The sequence below is a fragment of the Salvelinus alpinus genome, chromosome 10 (genome assembly GCF_045679555.1).
Source record: "Salvelinus alpinus chromosome 10, SLU_Salpinus.1, whole genome shotgun sequence".
Classification (NCBI taxonomy): domain Eukaryota; kingdom Metazoa; phylum Chordata; class Actinopteri; order Salmoniformes; family Salmonidae; genus Salvelinus; species Salvelinus alpinus.
In genome coordinates, this window is record NC_092095.1 from 40,192,574 (window position 1) to 40,211,279 (window position 18,706).

Consider the following 18,706-nt stretch of genomic DNA (forward strand, 5'->3'; position numbering starts at 1 on the left):
GAGTATCTAACAGCGGCTCTGACCCAAACATGGACCACATGTCACTTTTGAAGGATACAGGAAGCCCCATGATGTGATCAAGTACACTGCTTCATTTTCTATACACCGTATGTCATGGTAGCTTTTGACATCAGAGAGGCTGGGAGAAGATAAATAATTCAGAACCTGTGAGCGTTTTGGTCTGTCATATTATTTTTATCGTAGAGGAGCTTTCATTTGGAGCTACAGTATATCTGTTGCATCATAGAAAGACCTCACAAAGGGGAACCATGACTCAGTGTGTTGCTTCTTTTCGCCTCCGGCCATTGCTGTCTATACAGTAAAGCTTTCCATATTGTCAGGGGGAAGAGTTCAGTTTCTCACAGAGAGGCAACCTTCGTTCAGTAGGACATGCATCTCATTAACTGTTGCTGATAATAATATTTTACGTCATATGCTAGCACTGGGAGTTGGCATACTCAAATCCATGAGGGGTGAATTTGCATTAAAGCCTGAGCTAATTCTACAAATGTAACCACGTTTTTTTCCTGTAGTGTTTGAGGGGCTGAAAAACACATCACTTGTCAATTGATCGGGATAGAGTCCACAGGAAAGCACAGCGATTTAGCAGGCCCAAGCAATAACTGACATGATTGGTATTTAATCCGGTAAAACCCCACATCCCTAGCAGCTTAAGACCCATCCATAGACTCAAGCCCAAGCCTCCAGCATGCATTTCACCCTCTTCTCCCTACCCTCTCTTTCCCCCTTTCCAAAGGTCTGGGAGTTCTTCAGCTCTGAACGCTTTCAGTCGTGGACTGTTACTCTTTCACCCAGAAAAGTGGCCACCAGTGGAGTGTTTCAGGCAGCGTTACCATATGCACGGGGGTTGGGGTGAAAATACAGTCGCAGCTCCATGTGGTCCTGCATCTGCCTGTCTGCTACCTAGGACACCAATTGCATGCTCAGTTTCTCACTAACTGATGGCTTTCAGCTGCCTGAAGGGGCTTCAAGCTGAGTTATAGAAATATATCTGTTTCTATCTGTCTGCTGTTGGTTTCTGACTGAAACACAATGACATCACCCGTGTCTAACGCGCTCACAGATTAATATCTGCATCTGTCACTAGATAGATATCAGAATAAAAGGTAGGTGAACAAGCTAACATGGCAGAAAACGTAAACCTCAGGTCAAGGCTATTCTGTGTTTCTCCATGTCTTCTGATAGCTGTTTTGTTACCCAGAATCAACACAACAGTTTGATAACTATTTTCTCTGGTAGCGTACTGTGTGAATCAATACCCAACAGACTCAGAAGAGGCATTTTTTTCCATTTGCATCCCCGTACTGTAGACGGTGCATTTCTCTGAACATCAAAGAGCAATTATTACTTCAATAGCAATTCGAATAACTGGCCTCATGCACTATTAACAGCTTGCCTTTTAAACTAGCGTCTCTCACTCTCTCACTGACTCTAAGTGCTTATTTAACAAACTCTATGGTATTTTGAACTGCTTTTGTGAAAGAATTACGGAAAAGGCTTTGATTTATCTTAATCAAATTAGAGGTACTGTAGAGCAACACACTGTCTTTGAACATCCACTCTTAGGGAGTGAATGTGCCTCAAAAATGCCAAAGCGCAACAAATAACTCACTCAGCCTTCCTTATCTACCGGACCCCTGCAATGTGCAGACATGAGAGTCTGTAAAGAGTTGTTTTGTATTCATGAAGAGAAAGTTACCATGGGGTGGTACCCTACCGTGATAGTCAAGCTGCTGCAGTGGGTGCTGCCCAGCTCTGGCTGTTTTGAGCTCCACTAAGTGTGTATCTGTGATGGGGGCTATGTTACAAATAGTACACTTTTCCCTATATAGTGCACTATTTTGGACCAGAACCCTTTGAATTATGGTCAAAAACAGTGCACTATATAGGGAATAGGGAACCATTTCGAGGTTTACCCTGCTGGGACCCTGCCTTGCTACAGTCGATATCAGCAACTTTAGAGTCACCATCACTTATTCATAAGCTTTACTCCCTGATTATTTATTTAGCCTGGCACAGCGTTTGTCAGTCCCTTTATAACCTGTCTTTGACTACCTTTCCTTTACAGTCTTCTTTCCCTTTCCTCCGACACTGTTCTCCTCCTCCTCCTACTCTAGTCCCTTAGACTCCCAGGCATATTAAGGCCTGCTTTGGTCTGGCCGACGTAAACACGACTGCAAGTTTGGAGTTTACTATGAATCATCTCTGTGACTGCACTGGCTGCACGCTCTACTGATGTTAAAGGTGTTTTCTCCTTCTGTGGGTCGTCTCTCTCAGTGCCTGTACATACATATTCAGTACGGATCGTGCCAGCCAGCCAGAGTTTCACTCCAGTTCTTTTCCCTATGCCTTGAGCATTATGCTAAGTTTGCCGAACCCTGAAACATCTGTTGTCATTACCAGATGAGTTTTCAGTGCAAACAAAGCCCCTAAATCAGCTGTAAAGCGGCATTGTGTTTCTTCAACAAGATGATTATGTGGCGCTGACATGAACAAGCTCAGACTGACACAAAATCTGTATAAACTTTCATACAGAGAGAGAGGGGAGAGAGAGAGGAAGAGACTCAAGTAAGTGAACAGTAGAAGTCTAAGTATTGTTGTCCATTATTTTACTCTAATTAGGGGAGGGATGGTATGATTAGGGTAAAATAAAATAAAAAATAAAAAATATATATAGATATTGGAAATGATGCAGACAATTACATCGATAGAACCCACAATATATCTGCAATATGAAAGCTGAGCCCCTCCCAAAAAAGAAAAAAAAGGTTAACATGATATGATGGCTTATTAATTCTTCAGCTAGCCAAACATGCAGATGTTTCAATCAAAGCATCAATAAAATAATTTACTTTGGATTGACAACTGTTGGATTTTTTAATGTTGGTTTATCTTTCTCTACCCAATTATATTTCTTCTGGGATTTATCCTGAGAGAACAACTTAATTAATATTCTTAATTACATAGCACAGACTAATCCACTGCCACATTTGTTATACAAATATGACAGTGTGGATTGAGCTATGGTAGGTAGACCACCATATGGTGAGTCTAGACTCCGCAAAGCCTTTGACACCTGTCCCCGCCAAACTTTGTAATATAAATTTTGTGAAATATCAAGAAATCTGAATCATATATATATATTTTTTACTGTTGAATCTGGTCCAGATTTGTTCTTAACCTTATTAAAACAACTTTGACTTATCTGCACCTCAGGACGACACTCCTGTCACCCAGCAACACACGTGGTGGTGACACAATTAAAATATCACCCTTCACATACAGTGCATTCGGAAAGTATTCAGAACCGTTGACCTTTTCTACATTTTGTTGCATTTCAGCCTTATTCTAAAATTGATTAAATATATTTTTCCTCATCAATCTACACTGACAAAGCAGAAACAGGTTTTTAGAAAATGTTGCAAATGTATAAAAAAACAAAACAGAAATGCCCTATTTACATACAGTAAGTGTTCAGACCCTTTGCTATGAGCCTCGAAATTGAGCTCAGGTGCATCCTGTTTCCATTGATCATCCTTGAGATGTTTCTACAATTTGATTGGAGTCCACCTGTGTTAAATTCAATTGATTGGACATGATTTGGAAAGACACACAACTGTCTATATAAGGTCCTACAGTTGACAGCGCATATCAGAAAAAAAACCAAGCCATGAGGTCGAAGGAATTGTCCGTAGAGCTCAGAGACAGGATTGTGTCAAGGCACAGATCTGGGGAAGGGTACCAAAACATTTCTGCAGCATTGAATACAGTGGCCTCCATCATTTTTAAATTAAATAAGTTTGGAACCATCAAGATTCTTCCTAAAGCTGGCCCGCCCGGTCAAACTGAGCAATCGGAAGAGAAAGGCCTTGGTCAGGGAGGTGACGAAGAACCCAATGGTCACTCTGATAGAGCTCCAGAGGTCCTCTGTGGAGAAGGGATATCCTTCCAGAAGGACAACTATCTCTGTAGCACTCCACCCATCAGGCCTTTATGGTAGAGTGGCAAGACGGAAGCCACTCCTCAGTAAAAGGCACATGACAGCCCGCTTGGAGTTTTCCAAAAGGCACCTAAAGGCTGAGAAACAAGATTATCTGGTCTGATGAAACCAAGATTGAACCCTTTGGCCTGAATATCTAGCGTCACGTCTGGAGGAAACCTGGCATCAGACCTACGGTGAAGCATGTTGTTGGTAGCATCATGGTGTGGGGAAGTTTTCCAGAGGCATGGACTGGGAGACTAGTCAGGATCAAGGGAAAGATGAACTGAGTAAAGTACAGAGAGATCCTTGATGAAAACATCCTCCAGAGCTCTCAGGACCTCCGACTGGGGGCGAAGGTTCACCTTCCAACATGGGCAATGACGCTAAGCACACAGCCAAGACAACGCAGGAGTGGCTTCGGGACATGTCCTTGAGTGGCCCAGCCAGAGCCTAGACTTGAACCCGATCTAACATCTCTGGAGAGACCTGAAAATAGCTGTGCAGTGACGCTCCCCATCCAACCTGACAGAGCTTGAGAGGATCTGCAGAGAAAAATGGAAGAATCTCCCCAAATGCATGTGTGCCAAGTTTGTAGCATCATACCCAAGAAGACTTGAGTCTGTAATCACTGCCAAATTTGCTTTAACAAGGTACTGAGTAAAGGTTGTAAATACTTATGTAAATGTTATATTTTTAATAACTGTGCAAAACATTCTAAAAACCTGTTTTTGCTTTGTTAATATGGGGTATTATGTGTATATTGAGGAAGATATGTTTTAAATCCATTTTAGTGGTCTGAATACTTTCCGAATGAACTGGATCGATCATAAAAAGAAAATATATGCTGTTTATCTGATTGCTATGTTCACGACGGCCTTCACAACTAATAACTTTCCGAGGGAGTCTCTTACGGTTCCTAATCTGCGCCGGCAACTCGGTGAGCCATATGTTCCTTGATTATGGGAGGCGATGTGTAAGAATGCTGTCAGCCGGCTGCGTGGTGTTATCTGAGGCAGACACAGTAGGTCAAGGCTCAGCACAGAGTCCCGACACATGGTAATGAACTTATCTTATTAAATATGCATCAAATCAAATACCTTCCAGGAACTAACAGTGGAGCATAGACACGCTTTCAGGAATTATGGGAACAGTCATTTCCTATTAGGTCTTCGTGAAATGAGGAATGACCTGTCTGATCAACGGACTGACCTCATGTCGAGATAGTTCCTCCTGATTCTGCAAGGGGAACTTTGCAGATTACTTTAGTGACAGTATCAAACTTAAATGAATCTGTGTGTATGGGGGTGTAACCTTGGTAGAATATCCTCCCTCTGACACCAGTGTTCCAAATCTATTAAATTAATCAAAGACAATGGTGTCAATGAGGGCTGTGGTGATGAAATTAGAGCCTCGGTGCCTACGTTATTATGTCACCCATAACTACATTAGGAAGGGACAAAACAGTGAGTGTGTGCCAGGTGTTGAATCATCCTAAACTAAGTTGTCGCCACTGTTGATGGACAATTCGTAGTATATTTTCTAGAGTTTTTACTCCTCTTACTTCTGGCGTATTATTTCTTAAAGAACATTTTTATTCAAATGGTTTTAAACAGGGAATCCCATTTAGACCAAGGCCTCTCAAGCAAGCCCTGCACACAATCGTATAAATTCCTAATATTTACAATTCCAACTCAATATTTATGATTTCAACTCAATAAAACAAACAATATTTACAAGCAATTTAAGAAAAGTACAAAACACAATCCTGAAAATCAAACACATTCCTCAGTAAAAAAGTAATCAACCAGTCTGAACTGCTCTATCCGTACCAAACCCTCCAACCTCCAACCATTCCACAAGTAAGGTGCAAAAAACCGAAATGCAGATTTACCTAAATCAGTGGAGACCGAAGGGATCTCCAGAGTTAACCATCCCTGTGATCGGGTCTGGTGACTCATATGACTGTAATTTAATTAACAATGAAGTAAGGTAATGGTGGAAGTTTGCACAAGAGGGCTTTATAAACAAAAAGAGAGCGGTGCATTTAACTACAAGCTTTAAGAGAGGGCCATCCTACGGTCTGATACAGAATGCAGTGATGTGTACTGAACCTATCACCCGTAATAATGCAGTGTGCTATGATAAACTGTGTCCAATGACTTCAATACAGTGGCGGCTGCATTAATACAGATGATAACACCATAGTCTAAAGCCGAACGAATGTCAACTGAATGATATGTTTTCTGCTAGTTAATAAAGGCATGCCATATTCCTATAAAGGACGTCCATTTTGATTCTCAACTTCTTAACTACCATCTCACTAGGCTTTTTGAAAAATTGCTTTTCGCCAAACCAGATACCCAGATATGTATAAGTGGGGACACGATCAATGTGGGCACCATCCAATGTACATATGCATAAATCATCAGATACATTTGAAGCTTTTTGGAAAATAACATTGACTTTTTTTTACCTGCATTAAGTACCAATTTCAGTTCAACAAAATAGCCAGATTGTAGTTCTGAAAGAGCCTTCACAACAGTATCGTCCGCATACAAGTGGAGGTTACAAATTCTTACAGACAAACTAATATTGTTTACAAAGATATAAAAAAGTACAGGGCCCAAATCGACCCTTGTGGGACACCTTTAGTAATATGAATGAAACCTTAACACCATCAGAAGATAGACATTGTAACCTGTCTGTCAGGTAGTTTTCAAACCAAAAGCAGGCTGCCAGACCCAGGCCAATTTCAGACAGTCTATGAATTAATAATGAGTGGTCAACAGTGTTGAAAGCCTTCGACAGGTCTATAAAAAGGGCAGTACATTGCTGCCTTCTGTCCATGCAATTTACAATGTAATTCAACACAAAAGAAGCAGCAGAGAAAATGCTGTGACCTGACCTGAAAACATAAGCTAGAAAATATCTAAGCTGAGTGTTTATTAACAATGTAAAACATTTCGCTGGGTAACACAGTTTAGAGATCGGGCAATAATTATTTATGTCCAAGGGGTCACCACCTTTGGAGAGGGAGCACATAGGCAATTCAAGGAAATAAATTATATAAATGATTGCTCAATTTATGATTGGCATTGTTCACTGTAAATGTGTTAATATATTGCCAAAGAAGCCTAAAAGGACAATAGTATTTTACTGGGTTTTGTTGAATCCAATACTTTAATTGCTTAACTGGATCAATGATTGGGCCTAATTAGCCCAAATGGTCTTCTATTATTAACTGCCTAAGGCATTCAGGTGCTGTTGGAGTGGACTCATGTGGATAATGTAGAGCACTTATGCTGAAGTGTGTCAAGTTCAACGGAAATGTACTGTTTGTCTGTGAAGGGTTCTGAGCTAATACAGGAATATCTACACTACTATAGATTTTGACTTTTGCAGTTGAGAGTGGTTGAAGTGGTGTCATTGATACATTCTATCTGAATTCAGAAGAAAACATGGGTTGACTATTCAAGGTTATTTCAATACACTATTGTACATTGTACAAAAATGTCAAGATAAAACAATGAAATTATACTATGCTCCTACTAGCCCATGAATGGATCAACACTGTAAAGCATCTCTTAGCGTGGATGATATAAAAGCAGGGTTAGACTGTATTTCATGCATTAGTTGATGTGAATACCGGACTGGGATAATTGGAGAAATGGGAGACAAACTGAAAAAAAATAACACATATGCCACGGTTTACTAAGCTGTAGGATATGCGTAACTGGCTGCAGGGAAGTCAGGCGCAGGAGAGCAGAATTGGGTAGCAAACGGAGCCCTTTATTACGGTGAACAGACACACGGCACTAAGAACAATAAACAAAATACGGGTTGACATAACCCGGCGCAAACCAGTCTGACGTGCACATACACGTAACAACAAACAATTCCACACACAGACATGGGGGGAACAGAGGGTTAAATACACGTCAAATAATGAGGGAATGTAAACCAGGTGTGCGGGAAAACAAGACAAAACAAATGGAAAATGAAAAGTGGATCGGCGATGGCTAGAAGACCGGTGACGTCGACCGCCGAACACTGCCCGAACAAGGAGAGGAACCGACTTCGGCGGAAGTCGTGAATGTAGCCCCCCTTGGCGTGCGTCTCCAGCAGCGTGCCGACACCGGCCTCGGGGACGACCCGGAGGGCGAGGTGCAGGGCGATCCGGATGGAGACGGTGGAACTCCCGCAGCATTGAACGGTCCAACACGTCCTCCACCGGAACCCAGCATCTCTCCTCCGGACCGTACCCCTCCCACTCCACGAGGTACTGAAGGCCCCTCGCCCGACGCCCCGAATCCAGTATGGAGCGAACGGTGTACGCCGGGGCCCCTCGATGTCCAGAGGGAGCGGAGGAACCTCCCGCACCTCAGTATCCTGGAGCGGATCAGCCACCACCGGCCTGAGGAGAGAAACATGGAATGAGGGGTTAATACGGTAATCGGGCGGAGCTGTAACCTGTGACACACCTCGTTCAGTCTCCTCAGGACTTTCAGCGGACCCAGCTTCCGGCAGGGCAGGCGGAGGGGCAGGTTTCGGGTCGAGAATCCAGACCCGGTCCCCCGGTGCGAACACCGGGTCCTCACTGCGGTGACGGTCTGCTCTGGCTTTCTGGCGCAGCACGGCGCACTGAAGGTGAACATGGGTGGCGTCCCATGTCTCCTCCGCGTGCCGGAACCAGTCGTCCACCGCAGGAGCCTCGGTCTGACTCTGATGCCAAGGAGCCAGAACCGGCTAATACCCCAGTATGCACTGGAAGGGGGAGAGGTTAGTGGAGAAGTGGCGAAGCGAGTTCTGGGCCATCTCTGCCCAGGGCACGAACACCGCCCACTCCCCCGGCCGGTCCTGGCAATACGACCGCAGAAACCTACCCACATCCTGGTTAACTCTCTCCATTTGCCCGTTACTCTCGGGGTGAAAACCTGAGGTAAGGCTGATCTAGACCTCCAGACGCTCCATGAACGCTCTCCAGACTCTCGACGTGAACTGGGGACTCCGGTCAGACACTATATCCTCAGGCACCCCGTAGAAGACGAAGACGTGAGTGAACAAGGCCCTCCGCAGTCTGTAGGGCCGTAGGGAGACCGGGCAGACGGCAAGACTTGGAGAAACGGTCCACAACTACCAGGATCGTGGTGTTACCCTGTGAGGGGTGAGATCTGTGAGAAAATCTATCGACAGGTGAGACCATGGCCGTTGTGGAACGGGTAAGGGGTGTAACTTACCTCACGTCCTTAGCCAAGGTGGGCCACCAGTACTTCCCACTCAAACAGCGCACTGTCCGACCGATACCTGGATGACCAGAGGAGGGTGACGTATGAGCCTAATAGATCAGCAGGTCACGGACAGCAGACGGAACGTACAGATGCCCAGCAGGACACTGGAGGGGAGCATGCTCTGCACCTAACGCCTGCTCAATGTCCGCGTCCAGCTCCCACACTTCCAGCACCACCAGGCAGCAAGTATGGGGGTGGGATCCATGGGCCGCTCCTTTATGTCATACAGCCGGGACAGTGCGTCTGCCTTCACGTTCTGGGAACCTGGTCTGTAAGAAAGGGTGAAAACAAAACGGGTGAAAAACATGGCCCACCTTGCCTGGCGAGGGTTCAGTCTCCTCGCTGCGCGGATGTACTAAAGATTGCGGTGGTCAGTCCAAATGAAAAAAGGGTGTGTAGCCCCCTCAAGCCAATGTCTCCACGCCTTCAAAGCCTTGATGACAGCCAACAGCTCCCGGTCCCCCACGTCATAGTTTCGCTCTGCCGGGCTGAGCTTCCTCGAGAAGAAGGCACGGTGGTGGAGCTTCGGTGGCGTACCCGGGCACTGAGAGAGCACGGCTCCTATCTCAGCCTCGTACGCGTCCACCTCCACTATGAACGCCAAAGAGGGATCCGGATGAGCCAGCATGGGAGTCGAAGTAAACAGAGCCCTTAGGTGACCAAAAGCCCTGTCCATCTCAGCCGACCACTGCAAGCGTACCGGGCCCCCCTTCAGCAGTGAGCTAATGGGAGCCGCTACCTGACCAAAACCCCGATAAACCTCCGGTAGTAATTGGCAAACCCTAGAAACCGCTGCACCTCCTTTACCGTGGTGTGAGTCGACCAATTACGCACGGCTGAAATGCGGTCACTCTCCATCTCCACCCTTGAGGTGGAAATGCGGTACCCTAGGAAGGAGACGGACTGCTGGAAGAACAGGCATTTCTCAGCCTTGACATACAGGTCATGCTCCAACAGTCGACCAAGCACGCTGTGTACCAGGGACACATGCTCGGCGCGTGCAGCGTCATCAATATACATATGTCATCAATATACACCACTCCACCCTACCCATGCAGGTCCCTGAAAATCTTGTCTACAAAGGCTTGGAAGACTGGTGGAGCATTCATCATGACGAGGTACCGACTTTAGCGGATGTCGTGACATAAGCCCGCATTCAATTGTACAAATCCTGTTAAGATCACAGAACAGCAAATAGCTCATATGACGGCCCTGTTTGGGACTAAGAGAGCATTTTCGCTCCTAACCCTTTCCCTAACCTTAACCTAATTCTCCTAACCTGCTATGTTAATTATCCTAACCTGCTGCGTAAAAGTCTAGCTGTATAGAAGTTGCGTTTTTATACAGAATCTCATTTTGTTTGGTGTTTTTTAGGAAGAAGGTTACAACTGCACCCTATTTCCAAGATAGTGCCCACAGGGCGCTGGTCAAAAGTACTGCACTATGTAGGGAATAGGGTGTCATTTGGATGCACAATACACGATTGTATTCCATTGTGTGATTGGAATGATTGGGAATGCAGTGGGACAGGTAATGGCATCTATTCATCAAGCTGTTTTCATGTGGCACTCTGCTAAACCAAAAAGAGACCTCCTCAACTAAATTGTGATCTCCCTTTTATAAAAAAAGAGGTGAAATCTACTTCTCGTTTTATAAATGATGTCACAATCTTTATTCCTTATGGTTGGTCTCAATTAAAGTTTAGCGCTTTGATGGATGAATTATGCTCTCACACATGAAGGTCTAAGATAAAAAAGGCATAGTTTCTCTATTCCATCAGAGGTACTAGCCACCTGCTACACAGCCTAGAGTGTAGTGCGTGCAAACCAGAAAACATGATAAAGTTGTACCTTGACATGTTTCCTTTAACAGGCAATTATCAAGAGCTTTTGAGACTATATCAGGAGGCAACATGTACACAGTGATGCTTGCTGAAAAGCAAACTCCTGCTAGGCACTTTGTTATATAAAAAAATATAAAATAAAATAGTAAAATAGAGACACATTCAGGCATGCAAGATCAAATTGAATCTCCTACAACCAGATAAGCCCTTCACCACACTTGGAATTCTAAACCATCACCAATAGCTCAAACGACATTTAAATGAAAATACACTGGAAACAGTAAAATACAGACATACAGTATCTAGATAATATCATATCAGGACAAACTAAATATTAAATATTCAACTGCACAGGAGCTGGATTATTTGTTCTTAATCTCCGGAGGTTTTCATTCTAAGGGGTGAAAGCTGTCAAATTACAGTCTGTAGCAAGGGGAACAATCTTCTGTGGCAGCTGGTTGTCAAAGCTGAAGAGAACTCTGTTCTCTGGAGATATACAGTAGCTGTGTGTCTGCGTTCCAAAAGGCACCCTGTTCCCTAAATTATTCACTACTTTTCATCAGACCCCTATGGGCCCTGGTCAAAAGTAGTGGACTATATATGCAGCATGAGAGTGGGTGAAGAGAAGAAAGAGATCTGTGCTTGAAGGGATCGTTTGGGACCATAGTGTTTTGTATGGGCAGTCCAGACACTGATTTGATAACTATCTCTATCCGTCTCTATCCATCATGCATGTCATTGGAGATGCAATACAAGGTTGCCTCTGTAGATGAGTTGTTTTGATGTATTCTGGGGAATATGAATGTGAATTGTTATGGCATGATTATAAGATCATCCATAGTCATTTATTTCCATACTCTGTGATACTCAAGGTGACATTTTGACGGTGCCAAAAATACAGACATTACCATTTCAAAATGAGTTTCTCTTTTATACTCAAGCATTGTTTTCTGTGTTTTGTGTAAATGGGATCCAGTACCATTATCCAACAGGTGACTCATTGAAATATAGGATACAGAAAGGATGTTAAAACGTTTCTTTCTGATTTCTCTCTTCCAGGTGATGAGCTCCATTAATCGTTGAGCGTGACAGGCAAACTAACCAGGCCAGAGGCTCCTCATCTTGGCTGCATCCAGTCCACTCTCCCCTACACGGATTCAACTCTCTGGTTCTTACAGTTGTTGATCTGGCTTTCCGTCTGTGGGACTTTACCTTGGAGACCTCAACCTCACAGACCGCCAATGCTTACAAGGAACTGCCTGCTGCTGTTCCTTTGGTTTGTCTTCGACAAAGGTTCCCTGTCTTTAGTGCGCCCGCCAGGTCCACCACTGAGCAGGAGCAGACTGGGAAAGGAGAATCCAAGGAGCCTGGCGGGCTCGATGAGGAATGGGGCATCTGGGTTTCAGAGAGTCAAGAGGGGATGGGTGTGGAACCAGTTCTTTGTGCTGGAGGAGTACATGGGGTCAGATCCACAGTATGTGGGCAAGGTAAGGATGTTATACATTGTGTTTTTTATATCATGCAAGTGTTTCGATAAATCATGTAGCTAGCAGCTCGGGAGGAATTGAACCAGTGTTAAATGGAGGGAGAAGTAGAAATAGGATGAGAGGGAGGAAGAAGAGAAAGCAAAGAGAGGGAGGACTGGGAAACTGGTCAGAATTGAAGGAATGAAGGAATGATGGATGGCGCTAAATACAGGGAAATTCTTGACATAAACCTTACAGTCTTCCAGACATTTGAGACTGGGATGGAGGTTCACCTTCCAGCAGGACAATGACCATAAGCATATTGCTAAAGCAACACGCGATTGGTTTAAGGGGAAACATTTAAATGTCTTGGAATGGCCTAGTCAAAGCCCAGACCTCAATCCAATTGAGAATCTGTGGTATGAATAGGAGACCAAACAAGCAGCAAACAAAGAAGAAAGGCTTTTGAAAAAGTAACAATTTTTCATAAAATTATACCGTTTTCTTAGCTAGCTAAGTTGTTTACCTGTTGCTAGGCAGTTGCTAGGGACATTCCTGAAAGAAGCTAGCTAGCTAACAAGGAGTGTCTAGTTGGCAGAAGAGAAGAAGGGACAAAGAAGGGACAAAGTGGGACAAAATAAGGACAGAAGAAAAGGGAAAGGGGACATTAAGGTGAAGCAGTCCTCTAAAGACACAAAAGACAATAATACAAGAAACAACACTTCTATTGCCTCTCCCTCTACGATACGCACTTCCGGTTTGGTTTGGAGCGAGTAGTTGCATTCCGCTTTGCTCCACAGGTAGTATTACAGGTAGTATTACATTTCATTTCATTACAGTACAACAGTTTGATTTGTTTGATCTTAGCTGGCTACATAGCCGTCTTTGTATCCAAGATAATTGTGTAGTCTAGAGTAATTGTCGAGGTTACCTAGCCAGTTAGAGGTTACCTAGCCAGCTACACTTTCAAACAAAGTCAACAACGCAGCCACTGCTAGCTAGCCTATTTCACCAGCCAGCAGTACTATATCATTTTAGTCAATAAGATTTTTTGCAACGTACGCTTAACTTTCTGAACATTCGAGACGTGTAGTCCACTTGTCATTCCAATCTCCTTTGCATTAGCGTAGCCTCTTCTGTAGCCTGTCAACTATGTGTCTGTCTATCCCTGTTCTCTCCTCTCTGCACAGACCATACAAACGCTTCACACCGCGTGGCCGCTGCTACTCTAACCTGGTGGTCCCAGCGCGCACGACCCACGTGGAGTTCCAGGTCTCAGGCAGCCTCTGGAACTGCCGATCTGCGGCCAACAAGGCAGAGTTCATCTCAGCCTATGCTTCCCTCCAGTCCCTCGACTTCTTGGCACTGACGGAAACATGGATTACCACTGATAACACTGCTACTCCTACTGCTCTCTCCTCGTCTGCCCACGTGTTCTCGCACACCCCGAGAGCTTCTGGTCAGCGGGGTGGTGGCACTGGGATCCTCATCTCTCCCAAGTGGACATTCTCTCTTTCTCCCCTGACCCATCTGTCTATCGCCTCCTTTGAATTCCATGCTGTCACAGTTACCAGCCCTTTCAAGCTTAACATCCTTATCATTTATCGCCCTCCAGGTTCCCTTGGAGAGTTCATCAATGAGCTTGACGCCCTGATAAGTTCCTTTCCTGAGGATGGCTCACCTCTCACAGTTCTGGGTGACTTTAACCTCCCCACGTCTACCTTTGACTCATTCCTCTCTGCCTCCTTCTTTCCACTCCTCTCCTCTTTTGACCTCACCCTCTCACCTTCCCCCCCTACTCACAAGGCAGGCAATACGCTTGACCTCATCTTTACTAGATGCTGTTCTTCCACTAATCTCATTGCAACTCCCCTCCAAATCTCCGACCACTACCTTGTATCCTTTTCCCTCTCGCTCTCATCCAACACTTCCCACACTGCCCCTACTCGGATGGTATCGCGCCGTCCCAACCTTCGCTCTCTCTCCCCCGCTACTCTCTCCTCTTCCATCCTATCATCTCTTCCCTCTGCTCAAACCTTCTCCAACCTATCTCCTGATTCTGCCTCCTCAACCCTCCTCTCCTCCCTTTCTGCATCCTTTGACTCTCTATGTCCCCTATCCTCCAGGCCGGCTCGGTCCTCCCCTCCTGCTCCGTGGCTCGACGACTCATTGCGAGCTCACAGAACAGGGCTCCGGGCAGCCGAGCGGAAATGGAGGAAAACTCGCCTCCCTGCGGACCTGGCATCCTTTCACTCCCTCCTCTCTACATTCTCCTCTTCTGTCTCTGCTGCTAAAGCCAATTTCTACCACTCTAAATTCCAAGCATCTGCCTCTAACCCTAGGAAGCTCTTTGCCACCTTCTCCTCCCTCCTGAATCCTCCTCCCCCTCCTCCCCCCTCCTCCCTCTCTGCTGATGACTTCGTCAACCATTTTGAAAAGAAGGTCGACGACATCCGATCCTCGTTTGCTAAGTCAAACGACACTGCTGGTTCTGCTCACACTGCCCTACCCTGTGCTTTGACCTCTTTCTCCCCTCTCTCTCCAGATGAAATCTCGCGTCTTGTGACGGCCGGCCGCCCAACAACCTGCCCGCTTGACCCTATCCCCTCCTCTCTTCTCCAGACCATTTCCGGAGACCTTCTCCCTTACCTCACCTCGCTCATCAACTCATCCTTGACCGCTGGCTACGTCCCTTCCGTCTTCAAGAGAGCGAGAGTTGCACCCCTTCTGAAAAAACCTACACTCGATCCCTCCGATGTCAACAACTACAGACCAGTATCCCTTCTTTCTTTTCTCTCCAAAACTCTTGAACGTGCCGTCCTTGGCCAGCTCTCCTGCTATCTCTCTCAGAATGACCTTCTTGATCCAAATCAGTCAGGTTTCAAGACTAGTCATTCAACTGAGACTGCTCTTCTCTGTGTCACGGAGGCGCTCCGCACTGCTAAAGCTAACTCTCTCTCCTCTGCTCTCATCCTTCTAGACCTATCGGCTGCCTTTGATACTGTGAACCATCAGATCCTCCTCTCCACCCTCTCCGAGCTGGGCATCTCCGGCGCGGCCCACGCTTGGATTGCGTCCTACCTGACAGGTCGCTCCTACCAGGTGGCGTGGCGAGAATCTGTCTCCGCACCACGTGCTCTCACCACTGGTGTCCCCCAGGGCTCTGTTCTAGGCCCTCTCCTATTCTCGCTATACACCAAGTCACTTGGCTCTGTCATATCCTCACATGGTCTCTCCTATCATTGCTATGCAGACGACACACAATTAATCTTCTCCTTTCCCCCCTCTGATAACCAGGTGGTGAATCGCATCTCTGCATGTCTGGCAGACATATCAGTGTGGATGACGGATCACCACCTCAAGCTGAACCTCGGCAAGACGGAGCTGCTCTTCCTCCCGGGGAAGGACTGCCCGTTCCATGATCTCGCCATCACGGTTGACAACTCCATTGTGTCCTCCTCCCAGAGTGCTAAGAACCTTGGCGTGATCCTGGACAACACCCTGTCGTTCTCAACTAACATCAAGGCGGTGACCCGTTCCTGTAGGTTCATGCTCTACAACATTCGCAGAGTACGACCCTGCCTCACGCAGGAAGTGGCGCAGGTCCTAATCCAGGCACTTGTCATCTCCCGTCTGGATTACTGCAACTCGCTGTTGGCTGGGCTCCCTGCCTGTGCCATTAAACCCCTACAACTCATCCAGAACGCCGCAGCCCGTCTGGTGTTCAACTTTCCCAAGTTCTCTCACGTCACCCCGCTCCTCCGCTCTCTCCACTGGCTTCCAGTTGAAGCTCGCATCCGCTACAAGACCATGGTGCTTGCCTACGGAGCTGTGAGGGGAACGGCACCTCCGTACCTTCAGGCTCTGATCAGGCCCTACACCCAAACAAGGGCACTGCGTTCATCCACCTCTGGCCTGCTCGCCTCCCTACCTCTGAGGAAGTACAGTTCCCGCTCAGCCCAGTCAAAACTGTTCGCTGCTCTGGCACCCCAATGGTGGAACAAACTCCCTCACGACGCCAGGTCAGCGGAGTCAATCACCACCTTCCGGAGACACCTGAAACCCCACCTCTTTAAGGAATACCTAGGATAGGATAAAGTAATCCTTCTAACCCCCCCCCCCTAAAAGAGTTAGATGCACTATTGTAAAGTGGTTGTTCCACTGGATATCATAAGGTGAATGCACCAATTTGTAAGTCGCTCTGGATAAGAGCGTCTGCTAAATGACTTAAATGTAATGTAAATGTATGACTTAAAGATTGCTGTACACCAGCGGAACCCATCCAACTTGAAGGAGCTGGAGCAGTTTTGCCTTTGAGAATGGGCAAAAATCCCAGTGGCTAGATGTGCCTAGTTCATAGAGACTTAACCCAAGAGACTTGTAGCTGTAATTGCTGCAAAAGGTGGCTCAACAAAGTATTGACTTTGGGGGGTGAATAGTTATGCACGCTCAAGTGTACTGTTTATTTTCTTGTTTGTTCCACAATAAAACATATTTTGCATCTTCTAAGTGGTAGACATGTTGTTAAAATCAAATGACATAAACCCCCCCAAAATCTATTTTAATTCCAGGTTGTTAGGCAACAAAAAGGAAACATGCCAAAGGGGGTGAATACCTTCTCAAGCCACTGTATAGACAAAGAGATCCAATACCGAATCGATGTGCAGGAGTATGAGGTAATTGAGGTAGATACAGTGCCTTTGGAAATTATTCAGACCCCTTGACATGTTCCACATTTTGTTAGGTTACAGCTGGGCCACTCAAGGACATTCAGAAACTTGTCCCGAAGCCACTACTGCGTTGTCTTGGCTTTGTGCTTAGGTTCATTGTCCTGTTGGAAGGTGAACCTCCGCACCAGTCTGACGTCCTGAGTGCACTAGAGCAGGTTTTCATCAAGGATCTCTCTGTACTGTGTTCCGTTCATCTTTCCCTCGATCCTGACTAGTGTCCCAGTTCCTGCAGCTGAAAAACATCCCCTTAGCATGATGCTGCCACCACCATGCTTAACCATAGGGATGGTGCCAGGTTTCCTCCAGACGTGACGCTAGATATTCAGGCCATAGAGTTCAATATTGGTTTTATCAGACCAGAGAATCTATTTCACATGGTCTGAGAGTCTTTAGGTGCATTTTTGGCTAAATCCAAGCGGGCTGTCATGTACCTTTTAATGAAGAGTGGCTTCTGTCTGGCCACTCTACCATAAAGGCCTGATCGGTGGAGTGCTGCAGAGATGCTTGTCCTTCTGGAAGGTTCTCCCATCTCCACAGAGGAACTCTAGAGCTCTGTCAGACTGACCAGTGGGTTCTTTGTCACCTCCTTGAGGACCCATCTCCCCCGATTGCTCAGTTTGGCCGGGCAGCCAGCTCAAGGAAGAGTCTTGTTGGTTCCAAAACTTCTTCCATTTAAGAATGATGGAGGCCACTGTGTTCTTGAGGACTTTCAATGCTGCAGACATATTTTGGTACCCTTCCCCAAATCTATGCCTCAACACAATCCTGCCTCGGAGCTCTAAGTACATTTCTTTTGACCTCATGGCTTAGTTTTTGCTCTGACAGATGTATATAGATAGGTTTTTGCCTTTCCAAGTCATGTCCAATCAATTGAATTTACAACAGGTAGTCTCAAATGAAGTTGTAGAATGGAAACAGGAAGGACCTGTGCTCAATTTTGAGTCTCATACCAAAGGGTCTGAAAACTTATGAATAGAAGTATTCAGTATATATATATTTTTTATACATACATTTTCAGAAAATTCTAAAAACCTGTGTTTGCTTGGTAATTATGGGGTATTGTGTGTAGATTGCTGAGGATTTTTATTTATGTAATCCCTTTTAGAATAAGGCTCTAACGTAACAAAATGTGGAAAAAGTCAAGGCGTCTGAATACTTTCCAAAGGCAATGTATGTACTGTTGTGACGTGACTTGCATTAATGTGATGACTGTTATTTATCTTATCAACTAACTATGTTTAATTGTCACCCAATTATATTAATCATGTAACAAATAACTCATTAGGAATTTGGGCACCACGGGAAAAGTTGTTTAATGAGTTACCATCTCCCAAATTAAACTCTAAAGATATATAGATTTATCTGACATCAATAAC

The 18,706-nt window shown here is 45.5% G+C and overlaps 1 protein-coding gene across 1 annotated transcript in view; it reads left to right on the plus strand.

Moving 5' to 3' along the window:
- The window catches only part of LOC139532050 (cadherin-12-like), a 187,354-nt gene that overhangs the window by 60,135 nt on the left and 108,513 nt on the right, over positions 1 to 18,706 (plus strand). Inside the window, exon 2 of the mRNA XM_071329161.1 lies at positions 12,194 to 12,621. Coding sequence (XP_071185262.1) covers positions 12,376 to 12,621 — 246 coding nt within the window. The 5' untranslated portion in view covers positions 12,194 to 12,375. The remainder of the gene's footprint in view (positions 1 to 12,193; positions 12,622 to 18,706) is intronic.